The 23936-nt window shown below is 37.0% G+C and overlaps 1 protein-coding gene across 3 annotated transcripts; it reads left to right on the plus strand.

The window, feature by feature from the left end:
• The first annotated feature begins 27 nt into the window (after positions 1-27).
• Positions 28-22548, plus strand: ARL6IP6 (ARF like GTPase 6 interacting protein 6). 3 transcript variants are annotated; one of them, XM_088146566.1, is made up of 6 exons: positions 28-483; positions 617-731; positions 2889-2939; positions 5399-5531; positions 9403-9483; positions 18037-22548. In XM_088146566.1, the coding sequence occupies exons 1-6, from the start codon at positions 457-459 to the stop codon at positions 18254-18256; spliced, it is 627 nt and encodes a 208-aa protein (XP_088002692.1). In that variant the 5' UTR covers positions 28-456; the 3' UTR covers positions 18257-22548. The 3 variants fall into 3 exon arrangements, with proteins under 3 accessions (XP_088002692.1, XP_088002693.1, XP_007440670.1); XM_088146567.1 differs by lacking the exon at positions 617-731; XM_007440608.4 differs by lacking the exon at positions 18037-22548 and having other exon boundaries at positions 9403-18030.
• Positions 22549-23936: the final 1388 nt, after the last annotated feature.

Raw genomic sequence — 23936 nt, forward strand, 5'->3', positions numbered from 1 at the left:
CGAAGGCAAAAGGCGCGCGAGGGCCAGAGAACGGGGGGGGGGGGCCTGAGCCGGAATGGAGGTGAGGAGGGGGAAGGAGAGACGCGCGTAGCGCAGAGGACGCTGGGAAAGAAGCTCGCTCCCAGCAGCGGAGGTTGAAGGGCGGGGCTACGGAAGCCCAAGAGGTACTACCACTGGGCGTAAAACAAGGCGGGAAAAAAAAAACGTGGCGACGAAAGGAAGGTAGAGTCGATCCACGCGCTTACGCAGGGTTTCCTTAAATGGAACAGGGCAGCATGGGAACTCCGACCTCTGGGTGTGGCTATTAGAGTGGCAGCGCACTGGAGACAAAGCGGGGCTTCCGTTCTGTCGCTGCTTCTGGTTCGATAGACTTCCGTTCTAGTGGGGAGGGTTTTCAAGGGGTGTTTGTGGGACTTTTCCCCCTTTCTGCCCCCCAAAAGCGAATGTTCCACGGCCATGGCGGCGCGTCATGGAATTGTTGCGGTTAGTTACGGCCTCGGTCCTCCATGGCCAGCAGGGCGGTGGCTCCAGGAGGGCGATGGTGAAGGGGGCTGGTTAGGCATGTCAGGCAGAGGTTAGGAGGGGTTTCACCTTCGCGGACTGGTTGTTGTTGCAGGGGCCTGAAGCCGTGGGGCGTAGGTGGCCGAGCAGGACCTGTTCGGTGCTCTGTTGCTTTGCAGCCGTTTCCTTGCTGGCGCTCCTGATAGCCATCGCTTGCCGGGCGCTGCGAGGTGAGCCATGGCGGGACGGAGCGGTTCCCCTTCCCGAAACAGGGCAAAATAATTACTTGGCGCTCGAAAAACTCTTACTGTCCCAAAGCATTTCCTTCAAAACAAAACACTGTCGGGGCAGCCCAACGCCTGACACAGTGGCGGGCTCACACGTCATGCAAAGTCTCGCCGCCTTGAGTTATATATAAAAAGGTGGGATTTTTTAAAAAAGCCATGGCTTAACACTTCAAGAAGAGATTGAGATCAGTGTCAAATCATAAGAGGATAAATTACAAACCACACGGGCTGCATTCACACAATAATGTATGCCAACGCAAACAAGAATACCTTATTATTTCCTTCTTATTTGAACCGGGCCACAAAGTTTCATTTTATATTACCCCTAAAGAAAGCTTAATTTGAAACACATATAATTCCCTAATGGCTCTCTTCTCTCTCTCTACCCCCCCTGCCCCCCCCCCCGCTTATCATGTCCGTTTCTTGTAGAATAAGAAATAAGAAGTGGCCTGTGTGTACTTTGCATACACATACCCCACAATACCAGTACAAGCATTTTTAGGAGGGCTTTTCATATTGCAACTAGCAGTCTTAAAAGAGGTATTCTAAAAACCTGTATTGGATATTGAGTAGAATTAATAGTTACATTTGGAATTTCTATGAAACAGACTGGCAGGAATAAACAGTGATATCCAATAGCTTTTAAGTGTTGGAAACTTTAGCATATCCAACAATTTTGCCCATACTTAGTCCAAGAAAAGGCACTATTCTGGTGTACAATGAATATGCTTTTTAAAAGAAGGCACAAATGTTGAAAGCAACCTTCAACATTTAGTATTCCAGGAAATGGCTGAGTTGTGATCATGTATGGGCAATTCATGTTTAGGGGACTGTGCTTCTGTATGTTCTGTCTGTGTCCTTGTCTAATCTGTCATACTTAAAGCTTTTTCTTATATATTTTTCTGAGATCCCTATGTATGTTATATCTAATTTGGTAAGGATCTAAATGAAATCAAGTTAAATCTAGTTTTGTAATGCTTACCTGTGATAAAAATGATACAGCCTTAAGGTGGGTTTTTTCAGTATTTATCAGGATATGCAGGCTATGTCATGCTTAAACACCAGTTAATAAATTGAAAATTGAAAGATGTTTGTAATTGATTTAAAGAAAGTGATAGTAGCTGGCTATGTTTTGTACAAACTTAGTAAGCAATTGAATTGGAATCTTTGGGAAAATAAAAACACAGCAAGAATTGCTACCCATCGTTCTTTCTCTGATATGATTAAATCTATTCGGCAATGACTCTTGTATCATAATCATACATCCCTCTCACATGGCAATTCAATGATTATAGCTGCTTCCTGATATCTGTACCTCTTTGAAAAAATCATTGCCCCTGAATATTATTGGCAGAATGCATGTGGGGTTTACATTGTCATAGCCACCTTTTCTGGCATGATCAGTAAGAATCAGTGAGCCCATGTGAGTCTACATTAATATGAAGGTGTTGCAAGGTCCACATGTCAGCAGTAAATATAGGTAGAGGAGAAACAAGTCACAGGGTATTTATTTTTAAGTTACTTTACAGCTATTAATGCTTGTGTGTGTGCATGTGCACATGCATTATGGAGTTTTACCATTGCCTGCACACAGATCAATATCATGTTTATTATGCCTGATAGTGGTTAGACTTTTGGCAGTGGTGTGTAATGCTGTGAGTATGTGTATAATATATATGAGTAAAGCCTTATTCAAGAAGATAGGAAATGAAATTCTGTTCATCATATAAAGTACCTGACAGCTTAGTCCCCAAAGAATTTAAGGTAAAAGTATTTCCACTGGAGTTGATAAAACCCAGATAAAATTAGGTCCATTTTGTGAATTTTTCTTTTCCAAAAACATAAACTATTGTTCTATATCTAGTAATGACATTTCTTCATGTTACTGCAACTTATCACACAACTGAGCAGTGATCATAGTCACCACAGCTTGAGTGGCACACAATTTAACTCCAGTTTTTAAAAATATAACTAAATGTTTATTCACTGAGTGTTAAAACAAAATGCTTGATTGGCAGGAAAACTGTTGTTATTCTCTTCTCTCCCCTTCCAAAATAATTAGTCTGATTTAAGTTTCTTTATAAACTATTTTTATTACAGGTCCAGGACATGAAAAAGAGAAAACTGATAGTATAGAAGCCAGCATCTTAGGTGAGGCTTATTTTGAAACTTCATTTTGGAACTGTGACAATTTCCTTATGTTTAGTGGGTATGCCTTTTGATAGAAATGGAACAAATTGCAATTCATTCATAAATGAATGCATGCTGCTGTATCATTAAAATACCTATAAATGATCTGCTTTCTTACCTATACATTTTTCTGAAGCACTATAGACTTAACAACATTTTATGAGTGCTAGCATGGATTGGGTTCCTCATATAAAAACATTTAAATTTCAAATTGTATCAAATTGTGTAATATCACAACACGGTGTGCTGGTGGTCATAAAAGTTTTTGAGTTTTTTGTATTTTACCTTTATTCTACCAGTTCCATTTCTCTGTTTAAATTGATTATCACTTTCTACAGGTAAATAAGATGAAAAAACAATTCCTCCAAGAAACACAGTAATGACGACTGCAATCTTAAAAACAGTTGCATGGAGGCATATCCTGTATACAGTGGGGCAAAAAAGTATTTAGTCAGCCACCAATTGTGCAAGTTCTCCCACTTAAAAAGATGAGAGAGGCCTGTAATTTTCATCATAGGTATACCTCAACTATGAGAGACAAAATGAGAAAGAAAATCCAGAAAATCACGTCGTCTGATTTTTAAAGAATTTATTTGCAAATCATGGTGGAAAATAAGTATTTGGTCACCTACAAACAAGCAAGATGTCTGGCTCTCACAGACCTGTAACTACTTCTTTAAGAGGCTCCTCTGTCCTCCACTCGTTACCTGTAGTAATGGCACCTGTTTGACCTTGTTATCAGTATAAAAGACACCTGCCCACAACCTCAAACAGTCACATTCCAAACTCTGCTATGGCCAAGACCAAAGAGCTGTTGAAGGACACCAGAAACAAACTTGTAGACCTGTACCAGGCTGGGAAGACTGAATGTGCAATAGGCAAGCAGCTTGGTGTGAAGAAATCAACTGTGGGAGCAATAATTAGAAAATGGAAGACATATAAGACCACTGATAATCTCCCTCGATCTGGGGCTCCATGCAAGATCTTACCCCGTGGGGTCAAAATGATCACAAGAACAGTGAGCAAAAATCCCAGAACCACACGGGGGTACCTAGTGAATGACCTGCAAAGAGCTGGGACCAAAGTAACAAAGGCTACCATCAGTAACACGCTACGCCGCCAGGGACTCAAATCCTGCAGTGCCAGATGTGTCCCCCTGCTTAAGCCAGTACATGTCCGGGCCCGTCTGAAGTTTGCTAGAGAGCATTTGGATGATCCAGAAGAGGATTGGGAGAATGTCATATGGTCAGATGAAACCAAAGTAGAACGTTTTGGTCTAAACTCAACTCGTCGTGTTTGAAGGAGAGAGAATGCTGAGTTGCATCCAAAGAACACCATACCTACTGTGAAGCATGGGGGTGGAAACATCATGCTTTGGGGCTGTTTTTCTGCAAAGGGACCAGGACGACTGATCCGTGTAAAGGAAAGAATGAATGGGGCCATGTATTGTGAGATTTTGAGTGAACACCTCCTTCCATCAGCAAGGGCATTGAAGATGAAACGTGGCTGGGTCTTTCAGCATGACAATGATCCCAAACACACCGCCCGGGCAACGAAGGAGTGGCTTCGTAAGAAGCATTTCAAGGTCCTGGAGTGGCCCAGCCAGTCTCCAGATCTCAACCCCATGGAAAACCTTTGGAGGGAGTTGAAAGTCTGTGTTGCCCAGCGACAGCCCCAAAACATCACTGCTCTAGAGGAGATCTGCATGGAGGAATGGGCCAAAATACCAGCAACAGTGTGTGAAAATCTTGTGAAGACTTACAGAAAACGTTTGACCTCTGTCATTGCCAACAAAGGATATATAACAAAGTATTGAGATGAACTTTTGATATTGACCAAATACTTATTTTCCACCATGATTTGCAAATAAATTCTTTAAAAATCAGACAATGTGATTTTTTGGATTTTTTCCCCCATTTTGTCTCTCATAGTTGAGGTATACCTATGATGAAAATTACAGGCCTCTCTCATCTTTTTAAGTGGGAGAACTTGCACAATTGGTGGCTGACTAAATACTTTTTTGCCCCACTATAATTCAGCTGGACTGACTAAATATATATTGGATTATGTTGTGTTTTTCCCTTTGACCCAGTGTAAGCCTATTAACTTGTGGTTTATTCCAGGTACTGGAACATTTAACATTTCCTGGCAGTAAAATTGAGACATTTCTGTTAGGGATATGCAAAACATTTCAAATTTGAAATATATACTAATTGTACCAGAAGTGTATACAAGGTCAAAATGACCTCATTTGGAAACAAAGGAAAGTTGTGAGCTTGGGGCACTTCCAGACATACTGGAGCAGCTGTTTCTAACTTGAAATGTGGCATTTTGAATCCAACATTTTGCATACTGTATATTTCTGCTAAAGTTGTAATTTTGAGATTTCATTATTTACAGTTGAATTTTTCTTCCATAAGGATTTTGGAGTCTTCTTGTAATAGCCCTGATGACTGGGCTGTCATGTTGCAGTTTTTCCTGGACAGTGATCTATTTTGATTCGTTCGAACCAGGAATGTTTCCTCCTACTCCACTCTCACCTGCACGATTTAAGTGAGTATCATTTAATCACTTAATCAAATGTGATTGGATATTGGGCTCAGAAATCCATCATAAGAGATTGATACAACGTGCATATTAAAGTTTCATATGATCTCCTGTAATATTGAGGAGCATCCTTAGCTAGTTTATACTTTTTATTCTTATGAAAGGACTTTATATGAAAGCCTTGATTGGCAAAAGCCATAATTGGCAAGTGAGATTGTTATCCATTGGCTTATCTAGTGATGACTGTAATATATGGAAGACAGTGACTTGGAATGTAAGAAGAGAAAATGGTAACAAGCATGAATTAACAATTGAAGGGAAAAAGAAAACAAGGTATTTTGTATGATACTGAAACCAAAAGAAAAGGTAAGTATGTAATAGATGTGAATGTGTGAATGTGGTCTGCTTTGTGTAAGGAGTTGATGAATACGTGCAAGGTATGTAAGTGAAGGTGTAGGTTTAATTATGAGTGAAGGGGCTAAAATTTATATCAAAAGTCATGAATGTTTGATATCTAAATTGTTTTACATGCATATAGGTTGTGACAATTGCATGTTCTGCCCCAGTGAGTAATAAAAACGGAATAACCAGAAAAATTGTGTGCCAGTCTGAACAGATGCAATCTGGGAAAAAACACTTTATTAGATTACATGAATGGATGGATGGAAACAATATGAGAAGGTATAGAAAGAGCAATTGGGCCAAGAATGCATGAGAATGGTGATAGGATTAGTGAGAATCTCCCTAGAAAAAGGTCCTTCTTTTTCAAATATATGGTTTAATAGTAAGTTTACTCATACGTACACGTGGTAAAGGAATGGCTATAAATATCAAAACATGATTTATTTGATTGTTTGAGAGAATAAATTAATGCTAGAAGGGTAATGAGAGATTCTAAATTTGGGATAGATTGTTGTTTGGTGCTGTCAAGAATGGATCTTAGGGAGAAAAAACATGGAAGAAATGGAAGAAATAGAGTTAAAGTAAGATGACTGCAGGAAGAAAAAATATAAGTTCTATGTGAAAAAAATATTAGATTTATTTCCCAATGACTGAATGGAAAATGAATGTAAACAAAGAAGCTGCTTGGAATATAGCAAAAAGAATTAGGTTCCAGCAAAATAAGTGGAATTAAACTGATGGGGCAGGTGTAAATGGATGCTTAGGGGAATGATGAAGTAAAAGAGGCTGTGGATAAGGAAAATATATGTGAAATATTGCTGCAAAAATGATGAGAAAAATAGTTGCTAAGAATGTAATAAAAGAGAACAAAGAATGGTTAGGATTAAAATAGGCAGAAAAATACAGAACAATTTTTTGGAAATAAAAATGGTTTTTGAAATGGATGAATAGAACTAAAGAAACTGTGACCAGCAGAATGCATAGAATTAAAAATCAAGTGATAAAATTATATGGAATAAACTGAAGCTAGGGAATTTTTGAAGAGAGTTTTAGACTTTTTTGTGGAAATGATGATGATATGTCAAACTGAAATGAATACTATAGATGCAGCTGCCCAAGGGAAAAAAATGAAGAATTAGAAGTCATAATGTTATGAGAATGTTGAAAAATGGTAAGGCTGCAGATATGATCATGTAGCTGCAGAAATGTTAAAATAGAAATGTGGTTTGCTTGTGGAGTGGCTGTGCAACTTGCTTAACTTGTCTTTGAAGGCTGCATCTGCCATGACAGAAGTTTAAGGTTGTTTGGAAAGCTATTGGCAGAAATCTGATTCAAAGAATATGATAGCTTACAATGAGCAAAATTTGAGAAATGAAATGTAGCTTTATGATAGGGTGGGGTATAGGTAAACTATTCTGCAGCAGATCATCAAGAAGTTGTGAATATGAGAAAATTTATTTTACATTTGTTGATTTAGAGGAGGAGTATGATAAAGTGGAATGTTTTTGAAGGCTGGTAAGAGCAGTGTATGATAGAAATAATCAGACATGAAGATAAATGGAATGCTTAACAAATGGTTCAGTGTTGCTTAAGGAATAAGACTGTGTTGTGTGATATCCCCTTGATTTAATGTATTTTGAGATAAATGTATAAGGAATGCTTGTGATATTAGAAGTATTCTGGCTGAAGAAGTGAATGCCTATATACCAGTGTTTCTCAACCTTGGCAACTCTAAGATGTGTGGACTTCAACTCCCAGAATTCCTCAGCCAGCATGCTGGCTGGAGAATTCTGGGAGTTGAAGTCCACACATCTTAGAGTTGCTAAGGTTGAGAAACACTGATGTATATTATTGTATGCAGATGATAACGTGCTGTTAGCTGAGAACTTGAATGATTTGCAGCGCAGGTTAGAATGTATGAAGCATCAAGAAGTATGAATTTGAAAATGAATTTATTAAAGGCCACGGAATTGTGTTTGATAAGAAGATAGTGTGAATGGCTTTAATTTAAACACAAATGGCAAAAACAAACAGAGTGAGTAATTTGTGTGCCTTAATGTGTTTATTAAAGATGGGAAACTGGATGGAGAAATTTTAAGATGTACAAATGTTGGTAGAAAGATAGTGTATAATATATGAACTATTGTATATGTCAAAAGAAGTGAAAATGGCTGTTGTGAGAGTTGGGTATGTCAGGAAGTACTTAAGTGTGTGTGGTAAAGCAAGAAAATATAGGATCAAGAATGAATTCTTGATTCATGAATTGCAAATTTATTTTTTAAAAAGGTTCAGTAATTTACTTTTATCTAATATGAATTGCCTTTTGTTGCCTTTTGTATTAGGAACAGTGTTCACATTCATATATTAAAGCAACAAATTAAGCAGTTTCAAGAGTTGGCCAGCAGAGTGTATCATAACATAGGTTTTTATAACCTGAAATATAAAATTTATTTTTTTCTTGAGAATTCCAGAAACAATGAAAGAATATTGTCAAAAAGATTTAAAATCAATGTACAATTGATAAGGCAATCAGGATTCAGTCAATTGAATGAATTGCTATTCTTACTTTTATTATCAGAATATAATACATATCTTAGAGCTAGAGACCTTGTTGACTTTGGATATTAAACAGGGTCAGGCTTGGTTGCAACTGAAATGGGAGGCCGACATGGAATGCCAGGTTGTAGGCTAGACTAAGAGGTTGAAAAAATATCCCAGAAGAAGGCAGTGGCAAACAGTGTCTGTACGCCAAGAACAGTATATTTTTATGCGTAGTTTACTTTATATTGTACTTGTTGGTACATAGATGTAGACATAGGTTAAATAATATTTATTAGTGTTTTCACACACTGATTATATGATAGTGTAGTTTAAAATAATTAAGAAAGCATCCTTAGGCTAGTTGCTAGTCTGTACTGCCACAGACATATGCCTGAAAATTTAGTTGTATAATTTGGGTGGCCTAAAACTTTATTGTGAGCTCATTCCTCCCCAACTCCTTACTAATACTACCCATTTCCTGTTTGATTGGAACATGGCCAGCATGTTTCCTACAGGCTATCACCCAAGAAGAGCTCTTAGAAGTACACTGTACTTGAGTACCCAGTGGGTATAAAGACAGGTACATTTTTTAAGACCATGTAAGAAAGCTGTCTGCAATATTTGCCTTATTTGTCTTACAAGGCTGGCTGGACATCTGGAAGTGGGATGTGCCGGAGAAATATGTACAGGGCATTGCTGCAAGTTTTAGACGGTTGCTTCTTATACAAATCTCACTATCTCAGAACAATTTATTTTAAGTGCAAAAGATTCTGTACAAATTTAAAATATTTGAGAAGGAATTAGAAGTTTTTGGACAATGAAAATGTATGGTAAGCATTAAAATGAGACAGGCTTATCCATGTAAAATATTTTATGGCTGGAAATATCCTCTCTAATCTGTTAATTACAGTAATTGATCTTCTTTTCTTTTCAGGCGAATGACAGGACACTCTTTTCACATGGGCTATAGTATGGCTATATTGAATGGAGTTGTGGCAGCTTTCACCGTAGCCTGGTATCTTTTATAATCTGCTTTTAAATCTTTTTTTTTTGGAATATGGCCCTTGAAACTGTCTGTGTGCAGACAGCCATTTGTATGGAATATGGTATTTGCTACAGTAATCACAATTCCCTTATTGTATTGCTTAGTATTGCTAAGGGAAAATATTAAAACACACGATCTGATGGAATTTGACAAGGAAAGTCAACCCATGCAAATAAGGAATCATTGCCATTTTCAGATTCCACTTGACAACATAGTATAAGAATGAATGCTGATGCTTAATTCTGAAGATCTTCCTAGAGTAGTTTTTTGTCATACCATTAAATGAACTTGAAATGAGTTCTTATGTTGACTTGCCTCATATACAACACCAACCTATTGGATTTGTTCCTTGTACTAAGTAATTAAAGGGTTTGATTTACTGGAATTAGATTTTTTATATGTTGTTGATTAACATGGATCATTTATCAAGTTTAAATTGCTTTAAAATGTATTTTTTTTCACTGATGCAATGATTTGAAGTGTTATTTTCCTATTTAAGTATGAAATATGCAGTATTTACCCTTACTCCATTCCCTGCCTTTTTGCCTCAGATATTTTGTATTACAGCAGCCCCAGTCAGCTTAGACAGTATCTAGAAATTACTGGAAATGATGAGACTTGTAGTCTACAATAGCTTGGTATTCTTGGATAAATATTGCTGAATTGGTGTTTTGCAGTATTTGCAAATATTTAAAAATTACAGAATGTATAATTGATTGGGCAAAGTGAAAAGGATGGGAGTCTACATTATTTGTGTTAATTAAAGATTTATGAGTTCTTACTAAAATGTGTTGACCCAGAAAAACCATGTATTTGTTGAAATATGGTTCTGTATCCCATTTCTAAAATACTATGGAGAATGATCCTCTTGCACGTTAGAACAACAAGGAAGCTGAACGTGTGATTAGAGTTCTTGCAATGAAATTAATTCAGTATAAAAATGTTTATTCTCTTTCAACATAAGGAACAGGTGAAAACATATTGGTTGACATTTGATGAATTTGAGGTCTTTTCCCCTTATACCTTGAGCTCACTAAAAGTCTGTGCTAGAGATTCATCAGCTATCAGGAACAGAATTTCAGAAGATATCAGTGGCTGCAGGAATAGGAAGGCTCACCTCTTATACCTGTAGAAGCATTCTGTGATGGAAAATAAATAGACTATTCTCCCATCAGTGGAAGCTAAGTTTGGATCTAAAATGTTAGCTTCACTTTAATTTCTTCCTGCATCTTAAGCAATGTCATATCATTACATTTTGAATCTGCAGTAGTTTTATTTAAAAAATATTTTGGTCTTATGCTTCTTTATCTGTATGATTTCTTCCACAAAACTGGTAAGAGACAGCATGGAAAAATTTGTATTGAGAAAGCAGGGTAGTTATCTATTTGGTGACCAACAAAGCACAATTGTAATATTTACCAACTATTTTTAAAATTAATTTTCTGGTGTCTACATAAGCACATAATTGAATGATTGTAATCTATTCTTGATTTGACTTTTTTTCCCTCACAGCTGGAGGGCCAGTTGTTGTCACAGAAAGAGTCATAGATGAATATTTTGACCTGTTTTTTAGTGCTTTGGAGGTTAAGTGTAGGAATGAGAAAGGAAGCCTATGGGTTGGAATCTGTTCCCATTTCTCTTCTTTCGAAAGCACTCTAATGCTCTCACCAAAATGGTCCAAATTATGCTGTCAGAATCAAACTTCAGCAGCACAATTTGGGATGGGGTATTAGGTAAAAATAGAAGTGCTCTGGTTCCCAGGAGCTTTCTACTTCTACAGCTAGAAATTGTATTGCCAAATTTGGCCATTTTGCCACCTAACCTTGGCAGTGCAATCTTGGAATGCAGTAGAACTACAATTGGGGTTTTGTAATTATATTCTTTAATTATTAAAATGTTTGTGTGTATATGTATGTATGTATCTTACTTTGTTTATGCAATATTTTCTTCCATTATAAAATACACATAATTTGTTTATATAAATTGATTAAATTTCATCCCAGATCATTGTGAAGTTGCATCTTCTTATGGAACCATCCTTATCCTCTGAAGGAGGGCATTACTTTTTAAGCTTAATTTTCAGTCTGGACCAGCACTTTGCATGTGTGGTTTCCATAATCAATAGTAGTGTCATTGTTAAAGGGTTAACTAGGACTAGAAGACCCAGGTTCAAATATCTACGCATCCTTGAATCTTTCTGGGTAGTTTCGGAACAGTGGTCAGTGCCCTGTTCAAGCACTGTCAAGCTGGAATGCTCAGAATTTGCATATCCAGATTCTCCTCTACCCCCATAATTCTCATGATGTTTGCTTCCCTGCAGCACTTACACATTCAGCAGGAATATGTTATTTATTGGAAAGCAATTTGGCTTCCACACAAGGCAGGGCCTGGCTTTTGTGGAACCCAATATGTGTAGAGACAGTTAAATTATGTCAGCGGGAATGGGGATTACCTCCCAGAAGAGCTCTAGATTGATAATGCATGAATGGGTTTAACTCTCAGCATAGTTCTTGAGGGGATAATACAGCTGTAGGAAAAGAAAGAACCCTGAATGCCACATTGAATCACTCGTGGAAAGGTATATAAATGCAATTAATTAATAGAAATCCCAGGATAATTAGTTTTGCAGCTCTTCGCTTTCCTGCTTCATGTTGCATGAATAAAAGGGAACTGCAATGACAGGAATCAGGAGAGATTTGAGCAATTATGATGTGGATGGATAATTAATGGTTTGAAATGTTAACAGACTCCATGAAAATTTTTAGTTAAAGGAGAATGTTTTATGCTGTATGAAGAGCAATTCATACCATCCCACTTCTGAGATCCTTTCAGTGTCACCTGAATACTTTGCCAGCCACTTTTTTGCTTGCCACTTCAGACCCAGAGGAACATAAAGAAAAGTAGCCAAATTTTGTGTAGTGGTCTGTAGGAACAGAGAAGAAAGATATAGGACTGTCCTTTAATAGGTACCAAAGAGCAAATATGAGGACCTTCAGGTTGGCCCTTCCTCAGTTAGTATGAAGTCTAAAGATTTTAAAGCACATTCATCTGCCCATGCTTAAAAATTTGAAATCCAAATATGAGATTTTTTTACAGGGAGGCCTTTATATATGTTCTGAATTTCTCTTTGGACTTCTCATATGAATATATACAGGTGAAAAATGGAGTATGCAGAAGAATGTGTTCTGGAAGCTAGTTATAGTATGGAAAATTGCAGGCTTGTCTTCAAGCATTTCCTTCTCTCGGTTTAGCAATAATAGCTTCTGATTTAATCCGGAAATCAAGATTAAATTGGTGGGGGGTGGGGTAATTAATTTGATCTGCAAACTAATTACCCGGCCCCCACCTCCATTCATTGTTCATTTATTAAAAGTAAAAAAAAGAGTAAAAAGCTCCAAGCAACACTTCCTCCAATATCAAGGCAGTATTACTCTGACCTGGCAATATGAGAACTGCAGGACTCATTTGAATCTTTTCACATGTGGAAGGCACATTCAAGATGATGTGGTTGCACTCCTCCCACCAGGATAAAGTTCAACCCAAAGCATAGGGAACCAGATTGAAGGAGCTTTAGATAGACATAGCAATATGTGTGTAAAGGTTTATGGCCGTTCAATGTATAGTACGGTAAGAATAAGCTTGTATGGCACGTGGCATGAACTGCTTAAGTAGCCATTCTTAACCTGGGGGTATCTAGTTGACCATGTAGGCTGAGAATTTGGCAACCTTAGTTCCAGTGCATTTGGAAGATACCAAGTAAGGGATGCTTCTAATGCATGCTTTAAGCACACGAGAATGTTCATCTTGGGCTGGTTAGGAAATGAAACACAGATTTTCAGATTATTCAAAGTTCAGAATACTTTATTTCGGTCATTGACCAGCCTTAGATACATATAAATGGCTGAGACGGCCTTCCCTGCGTGTGTGGCTTGCCTCTGTCTTCATGCTTGTGTATAGCTTTTCTAACAGTGTGCTACTTGATATTTTCCATGTTGTTATATTAGCCATTTGTAACTACCCCTGATAGATGCGCTTTTTTATGGCTGTGAATGTGATAGAGAAGAGTTTGAAATAAAATAGGTTTAGAGCGGCTCTTCATATCTATTTTCTAAATAAATGCGCATGAGAAAAGAAAAGGTATTTGTGGCCTATATGGGTAAAGCAGCCATTATGGCTAAATAGTTAATATCTGAATAAAATAATGTTCATTAATCAATTATTCCCATCCAAACAAAGCACATGTTAGAAGTGTTTTCTATAGATTTATTATTATTACCAGGACTCCTGGATGCATTTTATCTCTCAGTTGTTAAGCATATAGCTACTTGCCTGGAGAAAAATCTTTTATTTTAAAGTATTTGTAATTTTTTAAAAAATACATTCAGATTACATACTTGCATGAATTCCTTTTGATGTGTACCAAAGCGTATACTAAAACATAATTGGAATTGTGTAGATAATTGCTTTTCTAGGAAATACAATTGAGCTTTGTTCTGGTTTCTATATTACTTTATTGACCTAGAAACATTAAACTGAATAATTGTCCACATAGAACTATTTTATAGTTATATAGTTAGTGGGCCTGAATGAATAATTTAATACACATATGTTAAGATATATTAATACCATAGTATCTGTGGCTTTTGAGAGCTAGTTTGGTGTAGTGGTTCAAATGGTTTAAAGTACCAGGCTAAAAACTTGGAGACCGGGAGTTCTAGTGCCTTAGACACAAAGCCAACTGGCTGACTGGGACAGTTGCTCTTTCTCAGCCTTAGGAAGAAGCCCATGGCAAATCACATCTGAAAAAATGTTGCCAAGAAAACTGCATGGAACTGCCCGTGTAGTCACTAGGAATCAAGACTAGCTGGAAGACAAAACCCCTTCACCTACCTGACCCCCCTCCCCTGACCCCACAAAAGCCTGTGGCAATTTAGTTCATTATTATATGTTAAATTACATTTAGAACCTGAACAGGGCTTCTGCATAATGCTTCTAGGACTTAATTTGGCATTTTTAGTTATTATACCACATTGGTTATGTAGCAGTCTTCAAAAGTACTAAAATTGATGGCTGCTTCCTTTGGCCTTCAGGATATCAAACTATTTAAACCTGACTGTCATCCCCTTAACACTCAAAATATCTGGAAGGCTGCAGAAGAGGACTTCACAGCACTTTTGCTCTTAGTGTTTTTTTTCCTTTGCTACTGTTGTGGAGGGAGTCTGTGGTGAACAAGGTAGAAGAAAATTAACCTGCAGCAGGAAATCTTTGCATTAACTCAGACTTCAAGCCATTTCGGAGCCAGTATGGTATAGTGGTTAAGGTATTGGACTAGGAGCAGGGAAACATGGGTTCTAGTGTAGCCTTGGCAATAGAAGCTTACTAGGTGACTTTGGGCCAGTGACAATGTCTTAGCTCAACCCACCTCACAGGATTGTTGTATGGAAAAAAATAGGGAGAATTTTATACACCACCCTGAGCTCTTGAATGAAAGGCAGGATATAAATGAAAATCAAAGCGCTCAAGAGTGACAATACAAAATTCTTGGTGTACTCAAAGTTCTAAAAACTCATTCTTTCTCAATCTCTTGCTTTCATTAATACAAAGCTCATTATATGGGCACATATAGAATTTAAACAATGAGGTTTACATGTTTTGAACAGCTCATTTTAAGTTTGCAGAATCATTTTTGTGGAAAAATATTCAGTGGTATGGCTAACATGTTAATTTACAGTAGACTTGGAATTCAGGCATTTTGTTTCCAAATTTCAGTGGCATACTTTTAGTATGCTAGAGGTCTGCACATTAAATGCTGGTTGGATCATGTGATCTGCAGGTTGTTGGCTACATCCATACTATAAAACAAAGGCATGTGCTTTGTAGGTATGTTGCACTACCTATTCCATAAGCCTCAGCAAGCACAATCAGTAGTAAGGGATGATGACCAATCCATTTTGGAGCATATCAGTTTGCTTCCTGCTTCCTTAGAGAAGAAAAGCATTGGATTAAAAAAAAAATGATTTAAGCAAAGATTAAAATACTTGCCTATCTACTCCATTGTTCTCTTTCTAGAACAAGCACTTTCTCTGTCAGGGGTAAACATGTTTAACCAGAGAGTTGTGCAAATGCTTGTAACCTGAGAGAAGGCTTCATTGCTTAGTATTTTTATTCCATAGCATAAGCTGTTTGGCTAATGTAGCTTTGGGATTCTGGTTTAAGATAATCATTAATGTTCTTGCTTTTTAAATTTTTTTTTTCCTCTCAGATTTGCAAAATGGTTTATCTTGAAAGCAAAACACTTTACTAGAGTGACGCCTGTGATAGAAATTAGATTCTCAGCTATGATTTATCCGCTCTTCCCTTCAATTTTATTTGCAGCAGTGCAACATTTGTGCTCAGAATGCTTTCTATTTCTTCATTATTAGGAGGGACTATAAGGGATGAAGCCTTGGATAATGAAAAAGGAAGGAAAAGCAAAAGTAGCTGAAAAAAAATGTGTAAAGGTAGAAGGGACATAATTGCCACTAAAGTTATTGTGGTCTATTCCTTTCAGTAAGACTTTGTCTAAGAGCTGTACTTGGCTCAGCATTCATGGCAGCATAATCTTGTCTAACCCAAATGTTTATTTCTGTGGGGCCCTGAGGCAGAACATCGATCTTCTACCTGCTACTCACAGTGATGTGGTCAGCTGTGTGTGACGTATGCTTCCATGCTGCCTATCCTGATTTGTTAGTAATCTATGCTTGAGATATATTCAAAGAAAGGGAAGGACTGCCAGAGTTGTTGTGAAGCACCGTTATGAGCCATTGCTTGGAGAAAATGCTCCTCTGCAGTCGGACAACCAGCCAGAATTTTTATCTATGCCCTTGAAATGGTTGCTCTGAAAGATACAGTAATAGCGTTCAGTGTCAGAATAGGATAAGGAAAATCCAGCTGCTTTTTTCTCATTAAATTTATATACCGCATTTCATCCAGAGGCTCAAATCAGCAAATATAGTATTCCCGCCTCCAATCTTCACATCCCTGTGAAGTAGGTCAGACTAAGAGAGAATGACTGGGCCAAAGTCACTTGGGGACCTTCCGTAAGTGAAGGTGTGTTCACTTCTGTGAACATGACTCTTTCCACTCCTAGGCCAACACCTCAGCACAGGAAGCTGCTTGGAGTTGCGACTACCATTTAGCTGTTTCCCAGGGGAGTGGTGAGGTTCAGAGGGGATGGGACGTAGGTTACTCTTACAGCCAGAGTGATATATATATGTAATCAGTGAAAAAAGGCTTTGAATATCTGGCATCAGTACAGTATTTTATGTCTGTTTATATAAGCTTATTATTTTTCCAATCCACCCAAAAACCAAGGTTCTCTGCTGAGGCTAAAAACTTACTTAAAACTTGGTAAAAATAAGACGACACAACATATCGATAAGTTATACTTATTAATAAGTTATCATTTTTTTTAAAGGGTGAAGTAGAACAAACCAGAGCAACAAAATGTACTGTAATTGTACAGTTTTAAAAAAAGGTCTTACATTCATTATTTATTTATTTGTCTGATGTATATAGCTGCCCATCTTACAAAGCCAGTGACTCTGGGCAGTGTACAACAGAGCTAAAATAATTAATAAATACATAAAACATTATTATTAATTATTATTTATTTATTTAATTTATTATAGTTAAAATACATTAAACATAAAAGAAGAAAAATGAACTAATAAAAAATAAGATCCATGTTGTATCAATATAAAATTAATTCATCTTTAAATTTAGAAACATAATGTTCCATGTTTTCATTTCAGGAATACAAAGAAATGTCCAAAATTGGTAACAAACTCATACATTGAATCCATTCCTTAACATCAGGAAAATAATTTATATAAAATTGTCTTCTCCACTAAGCTCCAAACTTGATAAAGTTCTTTATCAGACAATAGTTTCCATCACATATCTGTAACTGTTATATTCTCTCCCAAGATTATTTTAACATACAGTATGCTATAATTTGAAACCAAAACAGAGCTATAGCTGGACAAGATCAAATCATATGAGTTAAAAAGCCCTCAGATTACAGCTCCAACAGAAAAAAATCTAATATCTAACCTTTTAAAAACATCTTTGGAGAATCCAATAAATATAAAACATTTTTTTCTAATGAATTAACTTCATTTAACATCCTAATAAGTGTATTTTACCTTTTTTGAAAACTTGGCACCATCGATTTTCCACAATTGGACATTCTAGTTCCACATTTCAGATGCATAACTAATGCTAACCTTCATACTGTCTTTTATTTCCATCTAAGATTGAATTGTTGGTTTCATTTCAAGTGTACTGTGTTTTAGTGATCCTAGGATTCCAGGTACCTCTGACTTCTAAGACAGCTGAAACATATTCTGTCAGTCTGCTTCAATTGTATATACTGTCAAGCAGATGCTGTGGCTAAGTCATCTGAAGCATATCATCTGAAGATCTTTAAAACAAACATTACAAATCAATTAATTTAAAGTAGTTATCCTTTGTTTGCTGCAGGTTTTCTAATAAACATCTTCCCTGCTACTGTGATGGAATGTATCTAGGAAGAGAGCGATGTGGGAGATCAAGGCTCTCAGGAGGGAGGGGCGGCATTCCAAGAGAGAGGAGGAAGCAAGAGGCAGCTGAGTCCGCAAGAGGAGCATGGGAAGCGAAAGAGGTTCAGGATAGCCACTCCCTAGAATCTCCCAGGGTATATCCACTAGTTGCTGTAGTATAGATTTAGTCTGGCAAGATTCTGTCTATAAGGTGTAAGCAAATAAAGGAACTATACTTGGCTGGACTGTTTCACCGTTGTTCTTGGGCTCAGCCTGACAGCTATCTTCCAATCTGGATTATTCCACAAAAATTGTTACTGTGGTATAATGCAGAAATTAGGTCTAACACTGAATTTTAATTTGTTTCACATAATTTCCCCCCTATTTTGGATAGTTTTGTGCATATTTTTCTACATCTGTGTGTACATCCATGATGCAATGCATGGAATTGTTTGTTTTAAAGTCAGTAAAGAGATCCGACTGTCTCCTGATGGTCATTATTTCCTGCCAACATGTTCCACACATCTACTGAAAAATATAAAATAGGATGTTATGAAAGTTTTCACAAGATGGGAGGAATAATTGATTCTATATAGCCTTTTTTGATCAGTCTATAAAAGTGAACCACTGGCATTAGTGTGTGATCAGTTAACCTGGTGTTTCTCAACCTCAGCAACTTTAAGATGCGTGGACTTCAACTCCCAGAATTCCCCAGCCAGCATGCAGCAGCAGTAATGAATCTGAAAGCTGGGGGGTCCTAATAGACTGAGGTTTAAGCTATCTAGTTGCTGGATACAATCAGTTGACTTAGGAGCAGCTAAGCAGTGAAAAATCTATTGCCAAATATTTTAACAGAAGAGGATATGCCAGTGACAATGGAAACTGTCTCTAGAAAGTGATGAACTGGATTAAAAGCTATGCGTTTACCCTAGCTAGACCATTGTAGGGCTTGCCTAGTCTTATCAGTGGAGCCACAATTTAAGTGATCATCTTGTATAAACTTTTTTTAAAAGGTGGGGGGGTGAGTGATGGTATATGATAAAAAACAAACCTGACATCACATGCAATGTAGGAAGAAGGATGATTCACACACGCCCCCAAGCTGGAGAAGGTTGCCAATATAAATCAAATAAAGGCATGTGGTTGTAGTTTCTATTGATTACCAATCAGTTCTGTACAGATGGATAAAATTAAGTGGTGCTGGCATCATTCATCACAACTTCACACATAAACCCTGCGCAAACTGCTGCATGACCATACCAGTTGATTTTATGTAAGTTCTGTATATAAGGTACCTACAGAACATTGTGTTTGTAACAACCATCACATGAAGCAAGTTCTTAAAACTAAATTGGATTAAATCATGGATTAAATCATGTGTGAACCCAGCCTCTGATTGAGGCTTCTTACATTTGTTTTCTTTGTGTCTTAAAGTCAGTCTTGACCGCTGGTGACTACATGGCAATTCCATAGTTTTCTTGGCAACATTTTTCAGAAGTTGTTTGCCATGGCCACCTTCTAGGGCTAAGAGAGAGTGGCTGCCCGAAGGTCACCCAGCTGGCTTGTGCCTAAGGCAGGACTAGAACTCTTGGTCTTCCGGTTTCTAGTCCAGTGCCTTTAACCACTACACTAAACTGACTTTCCATATTCCAAATTATCATGTAAGATAAATACAAGAGCATTTTCATACTTTGTGATGCATACTCTGAATAGGCCAGAGATTAGCTGGAGCCATTTTCTTATGATCCTGTAGACTTGTTAAAAAATAGCCAAAGCTAGCACATTTTCAATATTCTGGAGATTTCCTTAAAGCTAGCAGAAAATGAAAATTGCTTTGAGACCTTAGTTTTCATAGCAGATTCTATTAAATGAAATACTAATGAAACAGACTTGGATAGCCAAGTATTATAGATCGGCATTTATTTCCCAATTGTTTATCAGTGCCTGTTTCATATCTTACACATTTTATGGTGCTAGTTAAATGTGTTGCTCCCTGCAACTTACAAAAACAATTTTCTATTAACACCAGCTGCATGTTCTGTAAACAACACCCCACTTCTCCTCAAACAGTCTTACAAGAAGAATTAATGGAAAACAGACTTTTTTTCATGGGATCACTCCATCTCATTCAGTTGAATTTTATGTGGGGACCAAACATAATAGATATCTAACATTTATAACCCTCCTGTGGTTCACTGCTACTGTACCACTACTTCTTGTAGACTTAGGTTAAAATGCCAGTGAAGTTATAGTTCATACAGAAGTACTCTTAATCCCACTGATTTCTCTTGGCTAGGCACTGTTATCTAACAATATGTTCCTGAAATACATTGTTCAAAGGGAAAATAAAAAGAATCCTTGATCTCTTAATGGAGCAATCAGGGTAGAGGTTGCAATCATTTTCACACAGAACTGCACAGCTTTCTCTTAGACGGGGGTTCAATGTGCTTAAACCCTAATAAGGATTTTAGTGGGGGGGGGGTCCTTCTTTTTCTTTTACTAAGTATGTTCAGTAATCCTAACTGAAGTGATTTGGAAACTATAGTTTGTGCTTAATACATTGTGTGAATTCAACCAACAGTACCTGAGTTTGTTAGAGACTGCATAATCTCTTTGCATCCTTGAACTGTTCTGACCACTAGGGCAAATGGTGACAGATTGATAAAGAGAATGGCATTTCCAGCTGTTCTTGTATCTGTAACTCCTGGCCTAGTGATTACTGAAATGAATCTCTATTTAAGAGACAAAAAGGGAAGATCCTGCTTTTCTCTCTCTCTTGTGCCTCCACTATTCTTAAATAGAGGTGAAGCATTCCTATCCTATGTATTTCTTAATAGATGTACTTTGTACTTCAAATATGTCTGCTAGCATTCATTGGTAGCTGGATTAAGACCATACTCTGCATCCAAGCTGTCTATATATTATGAGCATTTTACACTTTTTTAATGGGACTTTTTGCTATGAAATTGCTCAGTTCTCTTTTAGCACTCTCCCTACACTCAGAAGCACATCCTCTAACAAGCTAGCAAGGATTTTTTTCCCCAATGTATCCTCAGATTCTTAATACTCCTACTTAATGCTCTTAATTAACATTCTTCCTATTCTTACTTTTCTTCATCAGGTTGTCAGTAAAATAAATATATATAACTACCAAATGTCAATATTAATATACAAATAGGAGGCAGGAGTATTAGGCATCTTCGTTGCCTTGAGTTAACCAAATTATATATAAAAGGTGGGGGGGAAATCTAATAAAAATCTAATAATAATCTAAGCACATATATTTGTATCTTATATCATGTGAAATCAAATAGCATTTGATTTTCTTATCCTGAATATCACAGGAATATCTTACAAACCTTTTTAGAGTAACATGAAAGGGGTCTATAATTTATAATTCTACTGTAACCTTTAAATGCTTTTCTAGTCAGTGATTATCAGTTCTTACCCTATTTGCATATAAGTAAAGCTAGGAGTACTAGTACTCTTAGTACTATTACTATTACTACTACTTTTACGCTTACCTGAACTCCAGCTCACATATTTTGGACTGTTTGCCTGGCTCCTTTGAATACCCTGAATCACCAATGTCTGACTGGACAAATTGCCATTCCATTTCTTTTCAGGAGAACCTAAAGCCATCGCAGTTCTTTTCAGCAGATGCCACAGTATTCCACTTCACGGTACTTTGAAATCATGCTTTTTTCCTACCATACTTACATGCTGGTTGCTACTGACTTGTCAGCACTGATGAGAAGACAAATTGGCATTACAACCTTGGGAAATTCATTGGTTGTTATACAATTAAAAAGAAGTATAACTTCTCTTACGTTAAGACATTACTTTTTCTTAAATAAAAATGTTAATTAAATGTAGACTTTTTGCACCTTAAGGGAAATATAACATCACTTAATTTAGGATCTTAATGAAATCTATTTTCATACCTTGATTTGCAGATACTTTGAGTTCTTAAGTATACAGTAGTTGCAAACCCCATGATTTTATATCTCCAGAGGACATGCTGGGATTAGTACTACATTGTGTTTGCCCAGAAATCTGATATGTGTATACATCTGGAGAAAGTTGATATAAACTGTTACGGTGGTGGATGAATTTAATTATGTTCTGTTGACAAAGAAAATCAATTTATATGCAAACTTTTAATTTGATTTTGTCAGTAGAGATTTAAAACATTAAAACAGCACAGGAGGCAGTGTGGCACACTGATTAAACTTTTAAGGGATTGACAAATACATCATGTTATTTTTGTTGTGATAAGAATCAGGTAATGTAATTTTAATATTTTTGGGATTTCAAATAGAGTTACTACTTTTAATTTGCATTTCAATAATTGTACAAATGTGAGCACATGCTAATTGTCTTAGAAAGCTTGGAAAGTGGAACAAATGATATATTATGACAGCTTCCATTGCTTTGTGTGGCACACTTTGCAAATTAAATGAGAATAAGTGTTGTTTTTGTTGCCTTTTTCATTCTAACTGTCACTGCTGCTTGGGTCTATTTTGAGGCAATCATTCGCTATTCTTCTCAAAGAAAGAAAATACAGGTTTAAATGTGCCTCTGTGCCAGTACAAGCTAGCAGCAAAGAATTTACTCCATAGGAAATGTGATTTCTACACATGTAAATGTATGTTCCTGGTTGCCCTTGGAAATGATCTTTTCCCAATATCCAAATCTTAAACAGGCAACAAAAAACTTGCTTCTTCATCATGAACTTGTGCCCTACAGGGCTATTTGGTCTACGTTAAGCTGAAATGCAAACTGTATTGTATTATGAAGCTAAAAGTACCAACCAATCTTACATTAGGTCAGTACATCCCACTGCACTTTTTTGGATTGTCGCAACTAGATACCCACAAGAACACTGCTTCTTTAACATGGAAGGGAATCCTACCTTGTGCTTTAATATTGATATAAAAAGGATAATGAGATCAACAGATTTTCAATAACATTTGGTTGAAGTCATACAATGAACATGGAGACATCTCTCGATAGTTTAGTGTTCCTTTGAGTAGGCTGCCTTCGGCACTTGAAAACAATTGCTGCTAGTCACCTCAAAGAACTGTTGCTACAAATCCAAACTGAAGATCACCGGGTTTTTGCAAGAAACCTTCACATTTGCCTGTGAAACAAAAGATTTGGAAAATTTGAAACAGTTATCCTTCAGTTCTAATATGAAGTGTGCCTGTTCCCTGCAGGTTCCTGAGCTACACTGTGGAATGACTTGCTCTTTCTCTCTTTTATGGTAAGGGGTGGAACTATTCCCAACTGGACAAAAGCTAGATTTGTTCAGTTTGGCTGTAACAGTACTAGAGAAAGAGGGCTACATTAGCAGCGCTGACTGAGGGGAAATCCATGAAAATTGGAATGTAAACTTTCAAACAGACTTTAAAAAAAAAGAGACCTCTCTACAAAATCCACCAAGAATTTTTTCACTAAAAAAATAATCATTAAATCTGGCCTTGAGTTATCAAAAGAAAACGTTAGGGCTACCCCTGCTCTAGGGCTTTAGAAAAATGGTGTCTTCTCTGCTATATAAGAATACATTTAGTAGGTAAACTCTAACTGAAAAGGGCAGTGTTTGAATTTGAGTATTTTCTGAATGCAAACTTCAACCACTGCTACAGAGTGTGAGGAAGTTAGTATTTACCAATCCTGGTGTGGAGTAATGATATGTTTGCAATATGTTCAACTCTTTTTTTCTTCCAGGTCAGAGTTAAGTCTGAGCTGATCATAATAAACACGGTCAGTTTATTTTTGAGGTCATTGCCTCCTCATAAATGACAAACACTGGAATCAAAAGTGAAGCTGAATTCCTCTGCAGCAATGATGGCATGTTAG

The sequence above is a fragment of the Python bivittatus genome, unplaced genomic scaffold, assembly GCF_059951505.1.
Source record: "Python bivittatus isolate LINGU-HERP-01145 unplaced genomic scaffold, Pbiv_v1 ctg000480_np1212, whole genome shotgun sequence".
In the NCBI taxonomy this organism is placed as follows: domain Eukaryota; kingdom Metazoa; phylum Chordata; class Lepidosauria; order Squamata; family Pythonidae; genus Python; species Python bivittatus.

What these genes read in the sequence shown, in the direction of transcription:
- ARL6IP6 (XM_088146566.1), top strand. Translation starts at nt 457, where the DNA reads ATGGCGGCGCGTCATGGAATTGTTGCG. An exon ending in CGCTTGCCGGGCGCTGCGAG is followed by an intron (nt 732 to 2,888) that starts GTGAGCCATGGC and finishes TTTTTATTACAG; the next exon opens with GTCCAGGACATGAAAAAGAG. An exon ending in CTCTCACCTGCACGATTTAA is followed by an intron (nt 5,532 to 9,402) that starts GTGAGTATCATT and finishes TTTTCTTTTCAG; the next exon opens with GCGAATGACAGGACACTCTT.